Raw genomic sequence first — 19,989 nt, 5'->3', positions numbered from 1 at the left:
CAGGAAGAGTGGTATCAGGCGCAGTTCCTGTGGCCCCCCAGGCACATTACTAGTCACAGCATGTACTGATGGCTGCACAGAGTGGAGAGAGAAACCAGACAGGAGGGATCAGAGCAGTGGAATAAAGATGACATAAGTTTGGTATGAAGTGCTACTGTTATTTTAAGAAGACAAAAGGGACACTAAAATGATGAATGATAATAAACAAACCAGGCTTTCAAATAGTGTGGCAGTATAAAATATGTATTTTTAAATATCCATGTAGCAAACCCATGGGGGAAATAACACATGGGGGAAACAAATGAGTAAGTAATACATCCCTCTTACAGGCATGACTAAACCTGGCCAGCCAGGAATTCCCATTTTAAAACAGTTCTAAATATTTGTCATAATTTCCCTTTTTCTGTTGTTAGGATTGTTAGGCTGTTCCCAACAGTTGTTCAGTGTTACAAAATCGATCAACGTATTTGACAAAATCCAAATTCCATCTTCAGTCTTTTCCAACACAATCCAGAGGCATTCTTCCAATGCTTACATAAGGTTAATCTAAGAGAAATGTTTCTAAAAAATATGTTACATGATTCCAATCACAATTGTAACCTTACAAAGGCCACAACCTCGTATTCCATTTCCAAAATGTAAATACTAAAATTCTAATGCTGTAAAATGGCACACAAACAGAATTAGCTTTGTTTATGAAAAATGAATGATATGCTATTTTGAAAAGCATATTAACAAGCAAGTAAAAAAAAACAAAAACAAAAAAACAAAACTGTTTTGTCAAATACTGTTATGCATCAGTGGTTATAACGATAATTTTAAATACACACTTTTCTTGTTCTTATGATACTTATTTGAAGCAGCTCTGGTATCAGAAACATAAATATTCAGTAATGAAATTTAAAACAAAATAGTCATTTGATCCATTGTGTGCTAGACCTTTGTGTTGGTCCGTTACATGTTAATCAGTGGGATCTGCCAAATCATGATCGAGGATGTTGTGTCTTCATGCCGTGATGGCTTGGTCTTTTTGTTGACTTTTCGGTGGCCCAAACCTCCAGAGACAACGAGCACGGAGCTGACGTTGACCTTGTTGGTACGGCGGCCCCTCTGCTGGTGGGATGGGTCGTGCAGCAGGTCGTACAGGGCCCCATCCTCTGGCCCATGCTCTAGGGAGCCCTGGGAGGGGGCCAGAGAGCCACAGGAGGAGGAGAGGGAGTCCTGGAGAGCCATGTTGGTGCAGCCAGACTCTCCCAGCCACACCCCTCTGCCCTGCGCTGGGGTGAGGGTCGAATCTGAAGGTGGATCAGTGCCATCTCCATCTACAAGCTCAACAGGCTGAGCAGAGGCCGGGTTAGACTGTAGTGTGGACGAGGGGCGATTACAAACTGCAGCCGCCATAGTGAGAAACTTCACTGGTCCACTGTGAGCGTGCAAGGACACCATACCCCGACCTAGACCAAGGCAAGAAGATGATGTTAAAACCAACTTAACATCACTTAAAGTTGGACTGTATAACTTTTTCTGGTGGAGGGACCATCATCTGTTTGTCTCTATAGAGATTAGAAGTAAATTACAAGTGTTTAGTCACTACTAAAATCCTGAAAAACATGTATTCTTACTGAGAAGGTGTCACCTCTCGACAGATGTCACCTGTAATTTGGCTTAGTGGTGTCACCTGCTTGTCTCCATGGAGATAGAAGTTTAATGCCTTACTGTGGAACATCTTAGGCAAGGGAACAATATCTCCATGGAGACAGGCAGATGACGGACCCTCATCCTGAAATGTTGCATAGCTTGCTATTAAACAGTATTACCAACTTTGTATTTTTTCTTTTTCTTATTCTGTTTGCTATATATTCAATAAGGATGCAAAATGATACATAACTATTTAAAAGTGTTATATCAGACATCTTACCTGTCACCTTGGGGATGCCCTGCAGTCTGGGAACCGATAGGCCCACTGTCACCCCCAGGTTAGTGCCGACCAAAAGCAGCCCATGACATACTAGCAGACTGCTCACTGAAACTCTATGGTTACCTACAAAAAACCAAAACACAAACATAATTTTATTTATCAGAAATAAGTAGTAGCAACTTAACAACTTGGACTTATAAGTGTAAGTTTATAACACTATACTTACTTATTTTATATAATAGTACATGAAAGAAGACATATTATGCTTTTTGTGTATCTAGTATTGAACAAAACCATGCGTAAATCATTATTTCACATACTTTAAACTGAAATACAGATCTAAAATGGCTAAATATCAGAAACAGGTCCATTAACTTCCTCTTACAACTAGTCTTATTTTTGGCTACCGATGTCTGTTTACAATATTGGCCTTTCTATTTCATAAATTTTAACAGCCACAGTTAGTCACAGCAGTTCAACAAACTCCATAAAACATTATATATGAACCATGTGTGCTTGTTTCAAGTGAAAGTATACAAGACTTTATATCTAATGAGCCACTTCAGCAGGTTTGAATACTGTGTGGTGTGTGGGGGTGGGAGGTGTGCCTCTTTAGAAGTGTGATGATGTTTAACAGTTATTGGTCTCCAAGGAAACAGAATGAGAAGCAGGGATGAAAGCTGCTCTTTTCAACAAAATCACCATTGTGGTACTCTTCACACTAAACAAACAAATACAAAACCATTACGTAATGGGATAAGTGAGGCATGATGCTGTAATTAGGCAAGTAGTGCTGGTTCTTTTGGGACACAAGAGGACACCCTGCTCTTTAAGTTTGGTGGGGTCAGAAGACTCACTAGAAAATATGAAATAAAGTTAGTAAAATCCCAACCAGAAGTGCATGGCAGTAAACATAGTAGTTGTTATAATTTGTGAACTTCACTCTGGCAGTAAACATAGTAGTTGTTATAATTTGTGAACTTCACTCAGACACAAAGACATAATGTACATGCTGAGACAATTTCCAAAGAGGCACAATCATACATCATCTTTGATTGTAGAGGGCTATCCATTTATACCAGTACCAGTCCCTCAATCCTTCTATGTGGGAGGCAAGATTGTCATGAGTCATTACTCCTGCAACAGCTTGACTTGAGTTTCCTCCTTCAAAAGTAATCCTCTGGAGATTTGGAAAAAATTACTGCCAGTCTCTCTGTCTGACCCTCCTCACTAGAGCTGACCCCTCTTATGGGACACACTCACGCCATCCTGCCATTCTCATAAGGATCCAGTCACAGCCACCAACCTGTGGAGTCCTTTTCCCAAAATCTCAGGACAGCATCCACATATGCTTCTAATGAGGGGCCAGAGTGAACAGAAACATAGACTAGCCTTGCTCAACTTCCTACTTTCATAATATTTGGAGTTCCCCGCCCAGAGGGTGAACTAAAATAAACCCCAAGCGAGCATCAACATGGTCCAGAGCGGCCTGATCCTTTACCAAAGCACCACTTTGATCTGCACTTAGTCCCGACAACCAACAGCAGGAGGCCAGTCCAAATCCCAAACATCCGAGATAATACTCAAGATGAGACGAGAAATGTCACATAGCAGAGCACTTATATTATCATATAAAGGCTCTCACGTTAATAAAACATAAAACACAGTACAATCAGAATATGGTCCATGATATTGAGCAGGTGGGTGGTGTACAACAATGGACATCTAAGCAACAGAAAGCTGGAGGTGTTATTTACAGACCCCCCCCCTTTTGTTTGTGTCCCATCTGACCACGCATGGCTGCCTATTTAGGTCAAACAGTCCTGACAAAGCCATCAAGATTCTCAACAAAGCAGTAAGCCACAATCCTCTGAGAAATCTCCACAGTCTTCATGACAAAGACAAAGACCCAAACACTCTTCATTATTAATATATTAATTAAAATATAAAGTAACTCATTTTGACAACTTGCCCTGGTCACTTTATTGATTGTGCGACTTGTTTAATCAAAGTACTAGTCACTCGTGTCTGTTTTAAACAGAAGTTCAATAACATAAATCTATTTTCCAATTGATGAACATGTCCTAATTGTTCTTTATCTGGGTCATTAGCTGCAAATATGCAGCCTCTGAATGACCACTGACTGAACGTTGTGCAATTCTTTTCAAAATGTGAACTGCAAGACGGCTCTGACTTTGATCATTACAACATATTACAAAGCTCTGAAGTGAAGAGTGCATGCTGAATTGCTCCAACATGTGTGAACATGAGAAGGATAACCCCACCTCAGGCACCTAGTGGATTTAACACAGAAGCTCTGTCAGAAGCATTCATGCTCTGGGCAACGCCCCATGTTCTTTCTCCTGCAGGAAAGCCAAGATTACATTATGGTCTGTAATGCAATATAGCATCCCACAGATCTTATCTCTCTGCATTAGGTATAATAATAACAGAGCAACAACGCTTCTTGTGATCAGGCTCCACTGTTGACTATTAGAATCAAGGAAATTGTGATGACAATTAGCTTAATTAACAGGTAGGCCTTCACTCCTGTCCAGCTCTCTGACTGACAACTTCACTTACATCACAGTTTGTGCAGTAACAGCACATTTTGTTGCTCCCATTAAATCTGCCAATCCAGAAACAACCTCTCAGCAGTTGTGTACAGTATGGGTTCAAATAGAAAATGTGCTGCCACATGGGAACAGTGAATTGGCAATATTTATTAGCCTGGTAGTAAACCAACTGGCCCTATACAGATATTTTCTTTATATGGAATACACTGAGAACATCATTTTTGCTGTCCAAGAAAAAAATGTAGTACATTAACAATAAAAGGTTGTTGAGTGAAAATGTAATAGTAATGTATTTTTGACAAAAGAAAATTAAAATTATCCTCAGCATCCACAGTTTGAGTCATTGAGTAAACACTGATGTAATACAACAAATTACAGTTTCCAAAGAAGAAAAGTCTTCTGATGACTTCACATTCATCATATACAAACACTACAGCCATCTGGAGCTTTATTCCAGAGTATGTGTCTAATGTCCACCTGACCACAGGAGGAAATGCCTAATTAAAATTAACTAATGGATGAGAATGGTCTTACCACAATTGTTCCTTTTGGTATAAAGTATAAAGTCAAGTTATTACCACATTACATGTGTATAAGATACACACATACTGGGAACTGACATCATGGGTTCAAAAGTGCTCTAGTAATAGTCCATAATAAAAGGGTTCGGATCTAGTATTTAGACTGGGAGAGCCTTCACATGGGGAAGATGACAAATCAGACAGACATGCAATAACATAACTGTCTGTGATGTCAGCTAACTACTGAGAAGTGGTGCAGGAGACAGCGCAACATGAGGTCAAGTATTTCACTGAACTATCAGAAAGCAGCTATTTATATGCTTTACTTTAGTATCAGTATGTCACTCTTATTGTCCTTTTATTTTACAGATGACCACAATAGTTCAACTATGTAATGATAAAACTTCATATTTCAAATGAAGACCATGTGTAAAAATTATGTATAATCTATGTTTCTGCTAAAGCTTGTTATTATACAAGATAACTGTACCTGTTAAAACAGTAAAGTATTATAGTTAATATTATATTACACTTTATTCTTACCGAGCAGTATACTGTGAACTGGCGTGGCAATGTTGATGTCCTGTAGGTGCTCCAGGGTCTCCGTGTGGAAAAGACGGAGGCTGGAGCCAGAACTAAAAGCAATCCAGATGCCCACCCCAGCCACCACCATGTGCGACACCACCATGCCCTCCTCCTGGTGGGCCTCCAGCTGCTTCTGGATGTGGGACATAAAAAGAATTTATTAGTCAAAAATCTATGGTAGATATTGTTGTTTTCTTCATGTTTTCTTAGCAACCACGAGAATGACAATATTTTGACATAAAAAATACACTGTGCTAACAACTTTTTACTTTTTTTTTAACTTATCTTTTTTCTCACAGTAGAATAGCATTTTTGAGGTACAGCTTCTCAAAATGTTACTTTGTCCAATCCACATATATACACATGGAAAAAAATAGCTCAATAGATCATTTTCTACATGTGTGTGTCTTGTTGATCTTGTGTCGTGATATCTCCCCATTATTACCTCTAACCATTGAAAAGTCTGTCCATAATCTGTCAGTGGGTTAAATATTTTTGTTGTCTGCTTTGAATCCAATAACACCACACAAATAAAATCCATGTCTACTACAATTTCAAATATCTGCTTCAAGTTGATTAAAATTTCTGTTCCTTGGAGGCCTACAAACCAGGCTTTCACTGTGAATTACATAATCTCACCACATGCTGCTTCATGTGGAGGTGGGTTTATTTTTGGAAAAAGGGAGGCCAGCTGCAAGTGTGTCAGTGTTTTTTACCTGAAAGTTCAGATTTACTAGCACAGGCAAAAAGGCATCACTATTTAGCAGTTGGTAAAAAATTCCAATAATTTACCACTTTCTTTTCTTTGGTTTCATGTTTGTCAATACCCAAACTGGTCTAGTCCTTGAGGGAAAGAGAGTGAAACAGGCAGGTGGTCCTAGATAATGAGCTTAATGCAGTTAAACTGATTATGAACGAGTACATGTCAGAGAACCAGTACTATTCCTGGACTTGTAGCAGGTGTGTCCATTTCCTACACTGATGGTGAGTTTATCCAAGACATGCCAAGTATAATTTGTGCCCCAATATAGACCATATGTTTACATTCAAACGTCTTAGTCAATGTAAGTGTATGGGTTAGTTCCATACCTCGACAGTGTGGGATTGGGTGCTGATGATGAAAACCTGTCCCCCCGATGATGCCCAGAGGTGCTCCTCCACTGCCAGCATTGCCTTCACAGGTAGAACGCCCAGCTTCAGCACCTTAGGCTTGTCTGAGCTCCACAAACCATCTAGACAAAAAGCAACACTGGTTATTAATGCGATAACTGTACATGTGTTTTGTTGCGTTTTACAGAGTCAGTTCACAATTGTGAATGGTGAGATTCTCAAAGGTGACAATTATAACATAATCTTTCTTAATGGTGCACTATACAGCTTTTCTAGTGGAGGTCACTTGTTTGTCTCCATTAAGATGTTTTTAATTTGCCTGGAATGTTTCACAGTATGACATTTAACTTTTTAATGCAATTATTTCAGGTGTTTGCATTGGTCAAATTACATTGAAAAAACCTGGAAATTACTGTGAACAACGCCAACTCTCCGCAGATCTGGCCTGTAACTTGACCTGGTGGCACTGCCTGCTTGTCTCCATAGAGCTAGATACGTTATATGTCATGTGTATGTGTGTGGAACATTCCAGATAAACCAATAACATCTCCAAACATGTGATAGACCCCTAAAAAGTTATATACAGTGCAACTTTAAAGTGTAAAGATAAAAAAAAACATTGTCACAGCACGTGCGATTCATAGACTGAATTATTTCAGCCAATTTCAGTCTTCTCTCAAATCCTCTTGTTCCTGGGCGAGTTTCAAATGTGCAATCCCAACGGATCCTTGATTTTAAAACATAAATTGCAAATCCAATAGCAATAGCGACTACAAAATGCACTGTATAACACAGTGGTTGTTGATGGACTCCAAAGACATCACTATGAATATAGATGCGGTGAGAGGCATTAGTCAGAGTGCAGCGGTATCCCACACACACCTCCCACACAGAGCTCAACATGTGCCCGGACACCTACAGTGCCAGCTCTGGGACAGAGCGTGCAATGAAACCTTACAAATCTGAGATACATGATTTTGGAAAAAAAAACAAAAAACATTGCAATTAGAATTGTGATATATTTTATGCTAAAAAATGTAGATTCTGTTCGGACATTGTATTTGCATTTGAGAGAAAAATGAAATATGAACTGATAAACTACTACAAGAATCCCACGCATTTTAGAACAATTATAGAGATTTTAAAATATTTAATTCTTTGTAGAGGACTTTCCATTATCTAAAAAAATGCAGCCTCAATTCATATATTGTGCACCCCATATATGTTACAGTCTAAAATGTAAGCAAATGTAAGCTAAGAGTCAATTTACTTTACTTTCCTTTTCAGTAGGAGGTACATTTTTGCCATATACCTCACTCTCTGGGTAATTCAGTCCAAGAAGTAAATGTGGCCACACCGGTAGTGTTTGTTTTGAAAAGGCACAAAGAAGCTATTGAAAGAAGTACCACGCAGAGAAAAAAAAAAAAAGAGAGAGAGAGAGAGATGTTCTTGTAGAGCTGCCATAATTACAGCGGAAGTAAAAGGTAAGCTGCATTTGCAAATTCAAGGTGGGACAAGAATTCCAGTAACGCCATATGTATGTTATTGTAGTAACCAAACCACAAAGACGCACATTTAGAGCATGAACTGTGAATGCCAGCCTGTGGAATACTTATAGGCACGTCCTTCACAAGAGGCAAACCTATTACTGCTTTATTAGGTAATATGTTTCCATGCTCACCTATTACTGCTTTATTAGGTAATATGTTTCCATGTGCTCGATCAAATAAAGCAGAAGGGCTGCACAAGTTTGAAAAAATAAACAAACTAGGATCTTTCACGTATTGCAATTGTGATAGGATTTGCGATTTATGTTTAAAAATTATAATTCAGTTGAGCGCTCATTTGAAACATGTTTGCAGAGCTCTAAAAGGTTCACTTTTTTTAAAATCAAAAGACAGGAAATTTTGTACAGTGGCCGTTCTGTTATGTAAATAATTGCTGTCTTTGTGTATTTGCACCAACTCAAATTGCTATTTTGATTTAATGGTGATATTGTGCGGCCCTATTTGTGAGAGATGGCAGAACACAAAGCATTCTTTTATTAGGTAGCTATGATATGTGCGCTTTGCTGAATCTCTATGAAACAGCCCGATACAAGTGAGCATGGCAGAATGAGGCTGACTGGACATTTCAAAGAGACGACAGCATCAGCAGCAGCAGCAGCAGACATGATTACACGCTGACGCTGCACTGTAGTCGGTTATAGTCTCAACATAGCATTTTATAATTAGATTTTATTTTTTAACAAATGTATTCCTAACTAGGAGTGGGTGATGCTGATAAAATAGGATTTTTCGCCTTCTTTATGATCTCGATGAGGAGCGATCCATTAGCAGTACATCAGAAATATGCTAAAATGTGCCTGTAAATGTCTTGGTTGAGAAGTATTGCACAAAATGTGAATGGACCATAAAATTCACCATAAAATTCACCAGCAAGTGCATGTTTTCATCAACTCTTTGTACATCCTTTTTTTTTCTTGTAAGAGACTTTGAATATCTCCAAAACAACAGTTGCAAAATATCCAACCTCTGTTCATATGAAGAAGTGACATTTAAAGATTTCCCATTAAATAAAATAACTTGTGTTTCAAAAGAGCCTTTAACTATGGGCCAAAACATTCAGCTTTTAAAATATATAATCATTGAGTATGAGTCATTGATCAGACCTTGCAACAAATAATAATTGAGCAATAACCGAAACTGAAACATCAATTACGTTACAGGATGGTACATGCACAATACTGCTACTGCGTAGTGTGAGAAAGACTTTAGCCATATAACTACTAGAGAATATATGTATTAATATGTTTTTGCAAGATATAATGTAGATCTTAAGAAAAAGCAACAAGTTCTAGTTATGTGTAACTTCAAGCTATTAGATATTCTTCACGGCAGAACAAAGAATAATAAAAGTCTTAGTTTAGAGAAAAGGAGAAGAAGTAACAGCTAAAACTCCTGTCCAAGACATTCATGTCCTTAACCTCATGCACACACTGGCTACAAAACGCTGATCAAATGAGCTCAGCAGAGAAAATATGCAGCCCAAATCTATTCTGCATTTGTGTCAGTGCTCGGGAGAAGAGGATTTAAATAGGTCACCACGCAACCCTCATCAGAGAAGAAGACCTACTGACCTGAGATCCACTGTGAGCAGACTAAAGCCAGAATGAGGGCAATGGTGCAGAGACTAAGTGATATAAAAATCTGATCTGTAAGTTAATTTTGAAATTGTCACACTGAAGACATGCTGAATTGGATTATCGTGCATATAAAGTAGATGAAAATTAAGTATAAGTTACAATGATATTTATGCATTATTGTGGGTAACTTTACAGTCCATTCACAAAATTGATCCTCAACGAAAGCAACTACAGGCACATTTTAAGCTCATTCATTTGCACTTCCTTTTTTAAGCTCAGTCTGAGGCCTGATATAGATTTGGTTTGGTCCTATTCTAATACTGGTCTAGTCCAGATGTAGTTCTAGGTTTACTCACAGTTTTATTCCAGTTTTGAAAATATATTGAGTAATTCATCTTATTTCAATATCATCCACCCCTAAGCTGAAGTAACAGCGTCACTTTTAGGAGATTGTAACGTAGTGTAAAAGATTGAATAGAAGCAGCTCTAAGTGTATATAATCAGGCCTGTCAGGATAAGTAGTACGATATATTGCTGAAGTAAATACAGACGGTAGACGATTATACTGAAACTAATTTATGTTACTGACACATGATTTAAACCACAAAAACTGTTTGAAATGTACAATATTGTAAAAAAAAGCCTTGAGCTGCACTAAATAAACAGCATAATGAAACACTTTAGTACTTAGTCTGCAAGTGTAATGAGTCATAGAAGTTATCTATATATGGTACTTCTACAGCTCAAATCTTATCATATTGCCAAAAAATAACCAAAAATGTCCCAGCAGTGCAAAGAAAATGTACATACAATAAACATTGACCCCCACAAAATATTTTTCCATCTAACATATATTGAACAATAAGTCGATATAGTATTTATTGTGACAGGCCTATATGTAATGCAATGTCTTATGCAGTGCAAACAGGGACAGCACACATTCAAGCTGAGTACTAAATGTGGGTGATTCAGTGCAGACAAAATATTTACTTTATGGTCTTTATATTCAGCTCTTTTAGGTGAATACACTGTTGTTTGGCCTAGTCACATATACTTAACCTTAGTAATCACACACATTAACCCATTTGAAAGTCTAAACTGAGATTACAAAGAGAGACCTCAGAGGAGAAGACAGAGGAGGCACACAAACCTGGAGCTCTGGAGTAGACGAGCAAAGAGCCGCTCACCAAGCCCACATAGAGACAGTGTTTCTGATACACCAGGCTGGTCACTGTGGATTTGTCTGGAGTGAAGAAATGCTGTAGACGGACTTTCTTTGACCTCTGACTGCTCTTGTACACAATAATACTGAAAAAACAAGATAAAGGGAATATCTCAGCATTCATACTTTCTTTACTTATTATCACTGGTTTACATCACATTGGGTATAGAAGTGTTTACTGATCGGATGACATCGCTAGATTCTATTGACCTTTAATAATTAATTCTGTGGATTCTCAGATTGGTATAATAAATATTGTTGATAGATTTGAGACTGACATCCTACAGGCCAATGGGCATGGGAATAAACCTATAATTGTTTTTCAGATTTTAATATAGTTTCAAAAGTTTATGGGGCTAGTCACTAATAGTTATGTTCAGGTTCAATGTTTTCATTATAATTATTATGAAAATACAATAAAAAAATCAATATGAAAAACTGGATCCATCCCTCATCTGCCAGTGTGACATCATTACATTATATTAAAGAAAACCAATATTTTTACATAATTATTTGTGATCTATTTTGTACCTGCCCTCTTCCATGCCCAAACACACAGTGGGGCTTTCAGCAGCTTTTCCTGGTGCTGTGTGATTGTTCTCGGACACACTGTCTGCGTTCTCCTGCGGCTGCTCAGTGGGGACATAGGCCATGCACAAGATACGGGACTCCACATTGAAACACTCCGTCACCTTTGGGCTGGAATTCTGCATGGCTACAATAGCTATCTGTCCCATCTGATTGGTACAACTTGCAACCTAAAAAACATGATTTGTTAAAACTTAAAATTTAAGCTTTTTTACTTTTATTTTGTTTACAGAAATAAAAATAAGATAAAAATCTCACCCAAACACACCCATGTCCCAGGACTGGTGTATCAGCAGTGCTCTCTGTATTTATGTGGGGCTCTGGGTTATGAACTGCACATTCCACCTGGCACACAAATGAACAGTTAGGTTGTAACTGTAAGGTGAGATATTTATTTAAGTTCAACTAGAATTAGATCTTACAAAACTGCAACCCACAATTTTTCCAAAGTATAGAGTGATAACAAATGACAAGACATATGTAAATATGTATGCCTAAAAAGGGTTTGTAATAATGGTAGTATATTCCCTCAATGACATTAGATATGTTCAATGAATGTGCAGGGGTTAATAGTCTAAAAGGGGGTAAATGCTCTCATCAGCAACATGGTTAACATATGGGATGTATACTCACTTTGAACTCCTGTAGTTTGGACATGACCACAGGCATCTGTTTGAGCAGAAGAGGGTGCTTCTGCTTTTTGATTTGATTCCCATCGTCCTCTGCAAAGAACCATCCATGTGTGTTGTCCTCCTCTATGGAAAAAAAAAAACAACAAAACAATATATAAGCATGGCTTTCTACAGGTCAATTTGTAAAAGCTTTCATAGATTTACGCAGATTGTAAAACTACAGCTGGTAAAACAAGTCATAATATAAGTCACAAAAGTTTATAGTTAAATCAATCTGTCATCCTGTCAACACTGGCAAAATAATACAGTGAAGCCAACAAAAAGTAGCTTTAATGGCTTTACCTAGAGCCAACTTTGCCATTTGCAAGTTACTGATCCAAGATTGTTTGATTGCTGGGCTCAGAGTATTGAATACTGCGCTGAAGTAAGTGGCTTTACCAGACCTGTAAGGATAAGAGAAAAATAATGATTCAAAAATATTAACAGTTATGATTTTTCAAACTAGTTCTACAGGTAAATATAACAAATTTGCCTGTTAAGATATGTCATAATTATATCACTTTAAACAGTGCAATTTTGACAGGCTCTAACGTAGTATGGCTGATTGGTAAGTCTAGCCCCAAGTGTGAGGTGCTGTTTTGTGCATAAAGGATCAGTAGAGGAATGAGGGGCACAGCTGTGCTTCTAAAGATATCTGTGGATAATCTGTCCTGTTATACACAGCAGAGAAGAACGATGACATTAAAATGTGAGAGAGGAAGAGCAAATATGTCGCTACAGGGCAGAGAATGTGGAAAACTTAAGTCAGGGTGCACCCTTGGGTGACCATGTGCAGAATATAACAGAGAGTGTTAATGTGTGACAAATGTGTGTGCATAGTAACAGCTGCAGCTATGGTCTTAGAAGCCAAATTGATCCACATCTCCTAGTGATTAATGTCACAGATTAGAACTGGTGGGGAACTTGCTGTGTCTAATAGCCAGATATTTTAGACTAAACAGCTGTGACAATAATCATAATGTATTATTAATGATTTTAAGAGGTGAATGGGCTGCACAAACTTGTCTTGTTTTCCCGGCAGCTGGAGCTGGATCCTGCAGCGGTCAGCGGCCCTAATCTCCTCTTCCTTCTTCAGGATGAGCCTCTGTAGACCTGACACCCAGTCCTGTGCCACTGTGGGGTTCACATTCTGCACATACAGACAGGATGATGCAATAGGACTGAGACAAACATGTCATACTTTGTTTCTCCTTTCTAAAATATGCAAATACATTTATAGAAGTTTTAATATAAAATGACTTTCACCAGTAAATGTATCATAACACACATTTATACTGAACACATTTGTTCAGTGTTCACCCCATTTCTTTGTCTATGTCAACCTTTTCTCATAGCTAATCCTGCAGCTCTTTGAAAGGCTTTCTGTTCCTCTGCTTCCTCTGAGCTTTGGCTAGACTTACAGCCCAGCGCAAACACATCCCACTGAGCTCAGTCCTACTGCACAGTCAGACCTGTGTCTCGACTAACCACATCACATGACAGGACTGAGCCCAGAGGAATCCCCAGTCTCCCCAAGACAAATTGGACACGCTGGCACATTCCACTCATTAGACTGACTGTATAGACACAAACCACTTCTGAGATGTAAAAATCATGCAATAAAACAAAATACAACAAAACTGTGTGTACTATACTATCTTATACATTACTACTGTATATACTTATTACTATCACCAGTTATGCTGCAGGCTTTTTATACCTGGTAGTTTCCTTTGAGGCTGCTTATCATGCTGGATATTTGGTTCACCAGGCTGAGGTCATGGATTAGATTCTGCAAATCTTGATAAAGCTGTCCAGGCCCCATGTATAGTTTGTCTGTAAAGATGCACATAACGCCACAAGAATGAATACATTAACATAAGTGATACGTCCAGATATTGAGGGCAACCAGGCATTCTGAGGAAACTGAATAATGTCCTGAGATTTCCACTTTTTAAAATTATGCAAAAAAGCCATTTGGTGACAGCAGTTATAGTGTGTTAGACATCAATCTATAAAGGGCCTTTGCATTTTCTTGATTTAGACGTGCTACCCCTCCAAATGTGACCAACAACACTTTCATTCACCCCTGGAGTGTTGGGCAGAAAGAATGGGCACATTGTAATCAAGTTTTATTTCGCCTTTCATCATTTTACATAGTTAATCCCATACTACAAGTAACTGTCAGGTTTGCAAGTCTTCCTGATGACATATAGGAATGTAAAGAGTTAAACTGAGTCTAAGAATGTCTGGCACAGAAATACACTGGGCCCTGTTTGTCTCTGCTCCTCCTCTTCTACAATAGTCACTGAATTGGCCATTGGCAGGTGCTCCGACTCCATGGTAACCCAGCTTTGTCCACCCCTAAGGCTGTGCTGACTGGGCATTCAGGAAATATACTCCACTAAATGGGTTTGTTTGTTGGTGGTCTCCCCAAAAAATGTATTTAAAATATATTTATAATGGTCCTTATGCATGACAGCTCACATACGTAGTATGTGTACATACTACGTAGTACATAGTAGAACGTAAGGCAAGCATGCATAAAGACAGAATGTATTTCAGCATTTTGAACAGTTTTATATACAAATCACCCTCATAATTAGAAATGCTTTTACACACCATATTAGTTAATTGATTGTGGATGCTCTGTTCTATTATATTGTTTCATCATAAACTCACTGCTCTAATTCCTGTACAGTTGAATGCACCATTTATCTCAATGAAAGCTTTGAATCCTCAGTTAATCGGGTCATAACAGAAATTATGAATTCTATAAACCAGCCATATCCCCTGGATAATGGGCCACACATGGTAAAAATGTACAGTATCTTTTAATATGTAACGGAACACTTAATCCGATTACAAAACCAAATACAAGTCACTGTTTGTCTTGTACTAAAATCAAGTCACAGTCTACACAAAGTAGACTTTTACAAGAATGTTGCAATAGCAAAACTAGGCTGGCTGGCCCTTCAGTCTAACTTTATCGCTACTGGAAAAGGCTGCTCATATAGGTCAGTGGAGTATTAGACAGAATTAGTCTTTCAGTATATGCCATGATGCATTTTCCCCACAGGTTAACAATTACTGAATTATCATTACAGAAAATATTTTACCAAACCAAAGTGGCATTGATGCTGTGTGTAAAGTATTAGATTGATTACAAGACATGAATTAGACAGTAACCAATATGGATTAAGAAGAGTAAACAGTGCAATGGGTGAACGGAGTGCTTGTAATTCCAGCTTACTACCGTTGGCAACCAAAGCACTAAGCTGCTGTTCTCCGCTTAAACACATATGACCTCTGACTGATCAGGCAGCTCACCAGTTCAGCTGTATAGTGCCATAACCTCTCAGCAAACTCCTAGGATAAAACTGCTTTGACCACTAAATAATATGTGCTTGCCTCCTACGCTCCTGCTTCTCTTTGTCGAGCTGGTCCTTTTAAAGTGGTCGAGCAGCTGCTTGTGACAGTGGAGCGCTCAGTGGAAAGACTGAATTCACTGGAGAAGGACTGTACCAAGCCAGAATTATTACTAGTTTTGGAAGTGGAAAACATTTTTACAGACTACAGACCGTGTCAACAGAATAACTTTGTCCAGGAAAAAACAGACTCATAGAAGCATTGAAGTGGCTGTTGTTAAGTGCCTTGTACGGGTTTGTAAGATGACAACAGGTTAGGGCAAGACTTTTGACAATGATTCACAACCTGAAACAAAACAAACATTAGCTGACCCTAACTGTGGTGTCATTGTCTGCAGGTATGTGGGATTTTTTTAACAGAGAACTTTTGTTTCACACTTTATGTGTCTGGAACAAAGGTGAGGACCAATATTTGTTTTTTGTGTTTGAGTTATTCTCATTAAAGGTGCACTATGTAGCTTTTTTTCTAGTGGAGTTACCATCGAGATTGCTTTGCCTAGGATGTTCACCATTATGGCATTTAATTTACATAGAGACAAGCAAGTGATGCCAGCAAGCCAAGTTACAGGTCTGATCTGTGGAGAGGTGACACCGCTCACGTGTTTTTTCAAGGATTTTTTTTTTTTTTTTTTGCTATGAAAACCCTTGTAACTGATTAAATGCAAAATGGATCAGTTTCGAGGCAAGACAATAACATCTCCATGGAGACAAGCAAATAGCAGACACTCAACCAGAAAAGTTAAATAATACACTTTTAATGACAAGGATAATGTGCAATACTTTTGTTGGATTCTGCTATTGCATTAGAACGTTGTAATGTATATGGTAGATTATGTGGATATTGCATTAGCTGATGTTGCCATAACAATCATTTTGCAATACTGAGCAACTATACAAAGTATTTCTGCATATTATGAAATACCTACTGACTGATCTAACAGACACTTCATTGTACCATGAATTTGTTGTGTAATACAGATCCTCTTACTTGGCTTAGCATTGATGACCACCTTCTCCCCAGAATGAGGCGGTTGGAAGCGACTGTTCTCGGGCATGTCCTCACTGGATCCAAACTCCAGAACTTCCACCAGGTTTAAAGGCACACTCCACTTCAGCAGGAACCTCTGGTCTACAGACACATTCCCAGTCCCACTCACACTGCCATCTGGACACCTGCATCATAAGAAGTAAATATTTACAGTATTCCTCACCACAATTAAGATGCAATAAATACAATATAGGTCTTTTTCCAAGGGTTTCAGAATAATTAATAAAGAAATTAGGATCGTAGCCAAAGCAATTAACAATTTAAACCAAAATGTTATATCATTTTATGTCATGATTTGTGAAAAGTCCTCACAATGTCACCTACAACAGGAAGCTGAAATCCATGAATAGGTCAATAAATTCAAACAATTTTACACTTTAAAACATGAAACCAGTAGCACACATTTTTTAATTACTGTGGGAAACCTATGCTGAATAAATATCCAGACTAATTTATGTTGACAATAAAACTGTCGTTGAGGTCGAAGGGCAAGGGGAAGTGCAAATTATAGAGGAAAAGATTTACAGCTTGGTCTGGTTTGGGGGAGCTGTCTCACCGGACATTAGGCGTGGCGCACATGAGAACATCATTCAGCAGAAAGAGACGCCGCTCTTTGGTTTTGATGATTTCACCTCGATCACTGTACACTGTCTCTACCATGTCATCTGAGCGGATCAGATATCGACTGCCATTACTCAGGAGCTGGAGAGAAACAGACTATAAACATATAACCTGAAGAACCATCATGTATGTTCATTTATGTTCACACCTTGTTGAGATAACGTTCATTCATAGCTTTTGCAATGTGGCGTATTTCACAGCGCTGATCAGCTTCCCTTTTCTTTTCATTCAGCTTGTCAGCCAATGTCTCTAATTCAGTCAGGGCCATCTGCAGAGGTAGGCGGTCCGCGTGGCCCACAGGTGTGTTCTTCAACATGTCCTGGAGAAAATGAGTAATAAGTAAGAAATGTTAAACCAGTGCTATTACAAGGTAAAAAATAAAATGCTGAGCAAGTTTTAAACTAATTCATAAACACAATGTCTAATACAATATAGTTTTTCTGACCATATTTTGTACACTGTGAAAAGAAGGCTGTATTCCAGAGAAGTGGTTTGTAAAGACAACCCAGTCAACCTGGCTTATGTGGATAGCACTCCCTCTACTGGTGAAAAATAGCATCTACAATTTTACTATCAATAAAATATTACCTGGAGTAGTAGTATAAATTGTGGAAATCGTTGAATAGGTTTCATCATAAGGCCATACAAAGTCATTCTGTCCATACTGGTTTCTTGACGATGCTGTAGGATAATAAATCAGTAGTTAGAGTGAGACAAAAAAAATAGGTACTATCTTAGGAATGTGGAACTAAGAATCTTTTCCTCTATATAATCCTCTATATAATGTCGAGCATTAAAGTCCTTTTCACAAACCTTAAGAAATTCTAAAAAGCCAGGTTTGGCTGTGCAGGTCTTTCTCACAACAGCCATTGCAGTGCTGAAGTTGTTTACATATTCACTGTAGGCATCTAGTACCATGGACTTTGAAAACTGGGGAAAAAAAAAAGAAAATATAAAAATTGCAACTTTTTTACCACCAAGAATATGTGTTTGTCTGTTCTGAAGTTATTAGGCTGCTCACCGATGCCACAAACACATCTCCGATCATCTCCAAACTGTCCCACTCTGCTACTCGGCTGGCCAGTGCTATCTGGAACAAGAAGTGGCACTGCAGAATTTCTCGCACGCGGTAAAAGATTATTTTCAGTTTCCTGTCACTCAGTAGCCGGGGCTCGATCTGGGTCAGGGGCTTCTCATATTGCTGATAAAGCAGATAAAGTCAGCTACAAAAGTACAATGACAAAAAGGGAACTGCAACCACACCTCACAGACCTCCAATATCCTTTTTAAAGCTTCAAGGTAGTTCTTCTCACTTTCCAAGATAGACCCCAGGATACATCTTCTAACAAGCTGAATAGACAAAAAAAATGACATTCATAATAGAATATTTTGGACACATAAGCTAAAAAATGTGCGCAGTACCTGTTGCTGTGAAAGGCCCTCTGGTGCAGAACACAACACTGGTTCAACATTAAAACAGTCCACCTCTATGAAAACCTCTGCCTCTTCTTCGAAACAGTCTGACTTTCTCTCTGAAATATAAAGCAAAAATAAGCGCAACTAACATTAAACTCCACATATTTTCTTTCGCTAGGATGGTATATAATAAATGTTCTTACCGTTACCGAAGGATTTTGTTTTGATGAAAGAACGTCCCTTTTTCACAGCAGCTTTGGTTTTCTCAAGTCCATCTTTGGTCCCTTCTTTTGCTGCTTTCACCAACTTCTGCATCTACAATCAAAACCATAAAACAGGTTAATTTAAAAAATCATCATAAAAATATCCAACCAAAATGTACCCATGTATTAGTGAAAGTTACAGAAGCTGCTAAAATGAAGTACTTAGAGTGGATTGTTAGGCAGGACGAGCACAAGGCGTTTACAAGATGGCAGAAGATCACAGTCCCTTTACCACCATGGATACATGAATGACCATTTTACAAACACAAGTATAATATGAAAACCGCATTTCCATCATCACCACCACCACCTACTGAAGAGACATTGACATCACAGCAGGATGCAGGTCACTATGAAATCCGAGTTAGCTATAGCAGCTTGGGACTAGCGCAGGGAAGTTAGACAGGCTACAGTGGTTTACCTTCTGCTCATGTTTCTGTTTAAGTTGTTGCAGCTCTACAGTCCCCACTGTATTAGCCATTAGATCTTTCATCTTTTTCTCATAGTGTTCTTTCAAGCGTGTAAGATCTTGAGAGAGCTGAACAGAGGCAAATGAAGTAAAGACATTATAGACTTGATTGTTATGGATGTAAGAGCGCAGCCAGAACATGATGTGCTTACTGTCAGCGTCTAATGTATTCCCTTTAATTACCAAAATAACAAAGAAACATGATTTTTAGAAAGTCAACATCTTTAACATTTTCAGTAACACTTAATAAAAACTACACTTTAAATAGCCTCAATAAAGCATGAACCTAATTCTTAATGAACAAATATGTGCTCATTATGACTAAAGTCTTCATTCATGCTCTGTTAAGGCCACATTTGGTTTTGTGGTACCACATTTTGTTAAAAAGTCATATTTGTTTTATGTGTT

At 38.3% G+C, this 19,989-nt stretch overlaps 1 protein-coding gene across 2 annotated transcripts in view; it reads right to left on the bottom strand.

Moving 5' to 3' along the window:
- Positions 1 to 226: 226 nt before the first annotated feature.
- The window catches only part of arhgef10 (Rho guanine nucleotide exchange factor (GEF) 10), a 30,156-nt gene continuing 10,393 nt past the window's right edge, over positions 227 to 19,989 (bottom strand). Inside the window, exons 9-29 of one of the 2 annotated variants that reach the window (XM_033988735.2) lie at positions 19,534 to 19,650; positions 19,053 to 19,164; positions 18,856 to 18,965; positions 18,706 to 18,783; positions 18,455 to 18,634; positions 18,247 to 18,363; positions 18,022 to 18,114; positions 17,582 to 17,752; positions 17,369 to 17,514; positions 16,753 to 16,937; positions 14,057 to 14,172; positions 13,359 to 13,486; positions 12,640 to 12,740; positions 12,299 to 12,420; positions 11,924 to 12,010; positions 11,609 to 11,835; positions 11,006 to 11,163; positions 6,690 to 6,832; positions 5,559 to 5,733; positions 1,919 to 2,041; positions 227 to 1,454 (exon numbers count right to left, since the gene is read on the bottom strand). In XM_033988735.2, the coding sequence (XP_033844626.1) occupies positions 955 to 1,454; positions 1,919 to 2,041; positions 5,559 to 5,733; positions 6,690 to 6,832; positions 11,006 to 11,163; positions 11,609 to 11,835; positions 11,924 to 12,010; positions 12,299 to 12,420; positions 12,640 to 12,740; positions 13,359 to 13,486; positions 14,057 to 14,172; positions 16,753 to 16,937; positions 17,369 to 17,514; positions 17,582 to 17,752; positions 18,022 to 18,114; positions 18,247 to 18,363; positions 18,455 to 18,634; positions 18,706 to 18,783; positions 18,856 to 18,965; positions 19,053 to 19,164; positions 19,534 to 19,650 (3,189 nt within the window). In that variant the 3' untranslated portion in view covers positions 227 to 954. The remainder of the gene's footprint in view (positions 1,455 to 1,918; positions 2,042 to 5,558; positions 5,734 to 6,689; positions 6,833 to 11,005; positions 11,164 to 11,608; positions 11,836 to 11,923; positions 12,011 to 12,298; positions 12,421 to 12,639; positions 12,741 to 13,358; positions 13,487 to 14,056; positions 14,173 to 16,752; positions 16,938 to 17,368; positions 17,515 to 17,581; positions 17,753 to 18,021; positions 18,115 to 18,246; positions 18,364 to 18,454; positions 18,635 to 18,705; positions 18,784 to 18,855; positions 18,966 to 19,052; positions 19,165 to 19,533; positions 19,651 to 19,989) is intronic. The other variant, XM_055231044.1, reaches the window with a different exon arrangement.

The sequence above is a fragment of the Periophthalmus magnuspinnatus genome, chromosome 22 (genome assembly GCF_009829125.3).
Source record: "Periophthalmus magnuspinnatus isolate fPerMag1 chromosome 22, fPerMag1.2.pri, whole genome shotgun sequence".
In the NCBI taxonomy this organism is placed as follows: Eukaryota; Metazoa; Chordata; class Actinopteri; order Gobiiformes; family Gobiidae; genus Periophthalmus; species Periophthalmus magnuspinnatus.
The sequence above is the reverse complement of the archived record's forward strand: the minus strand, read 5'-3'. Positions and strand labels throughout refer to the sequence as shown.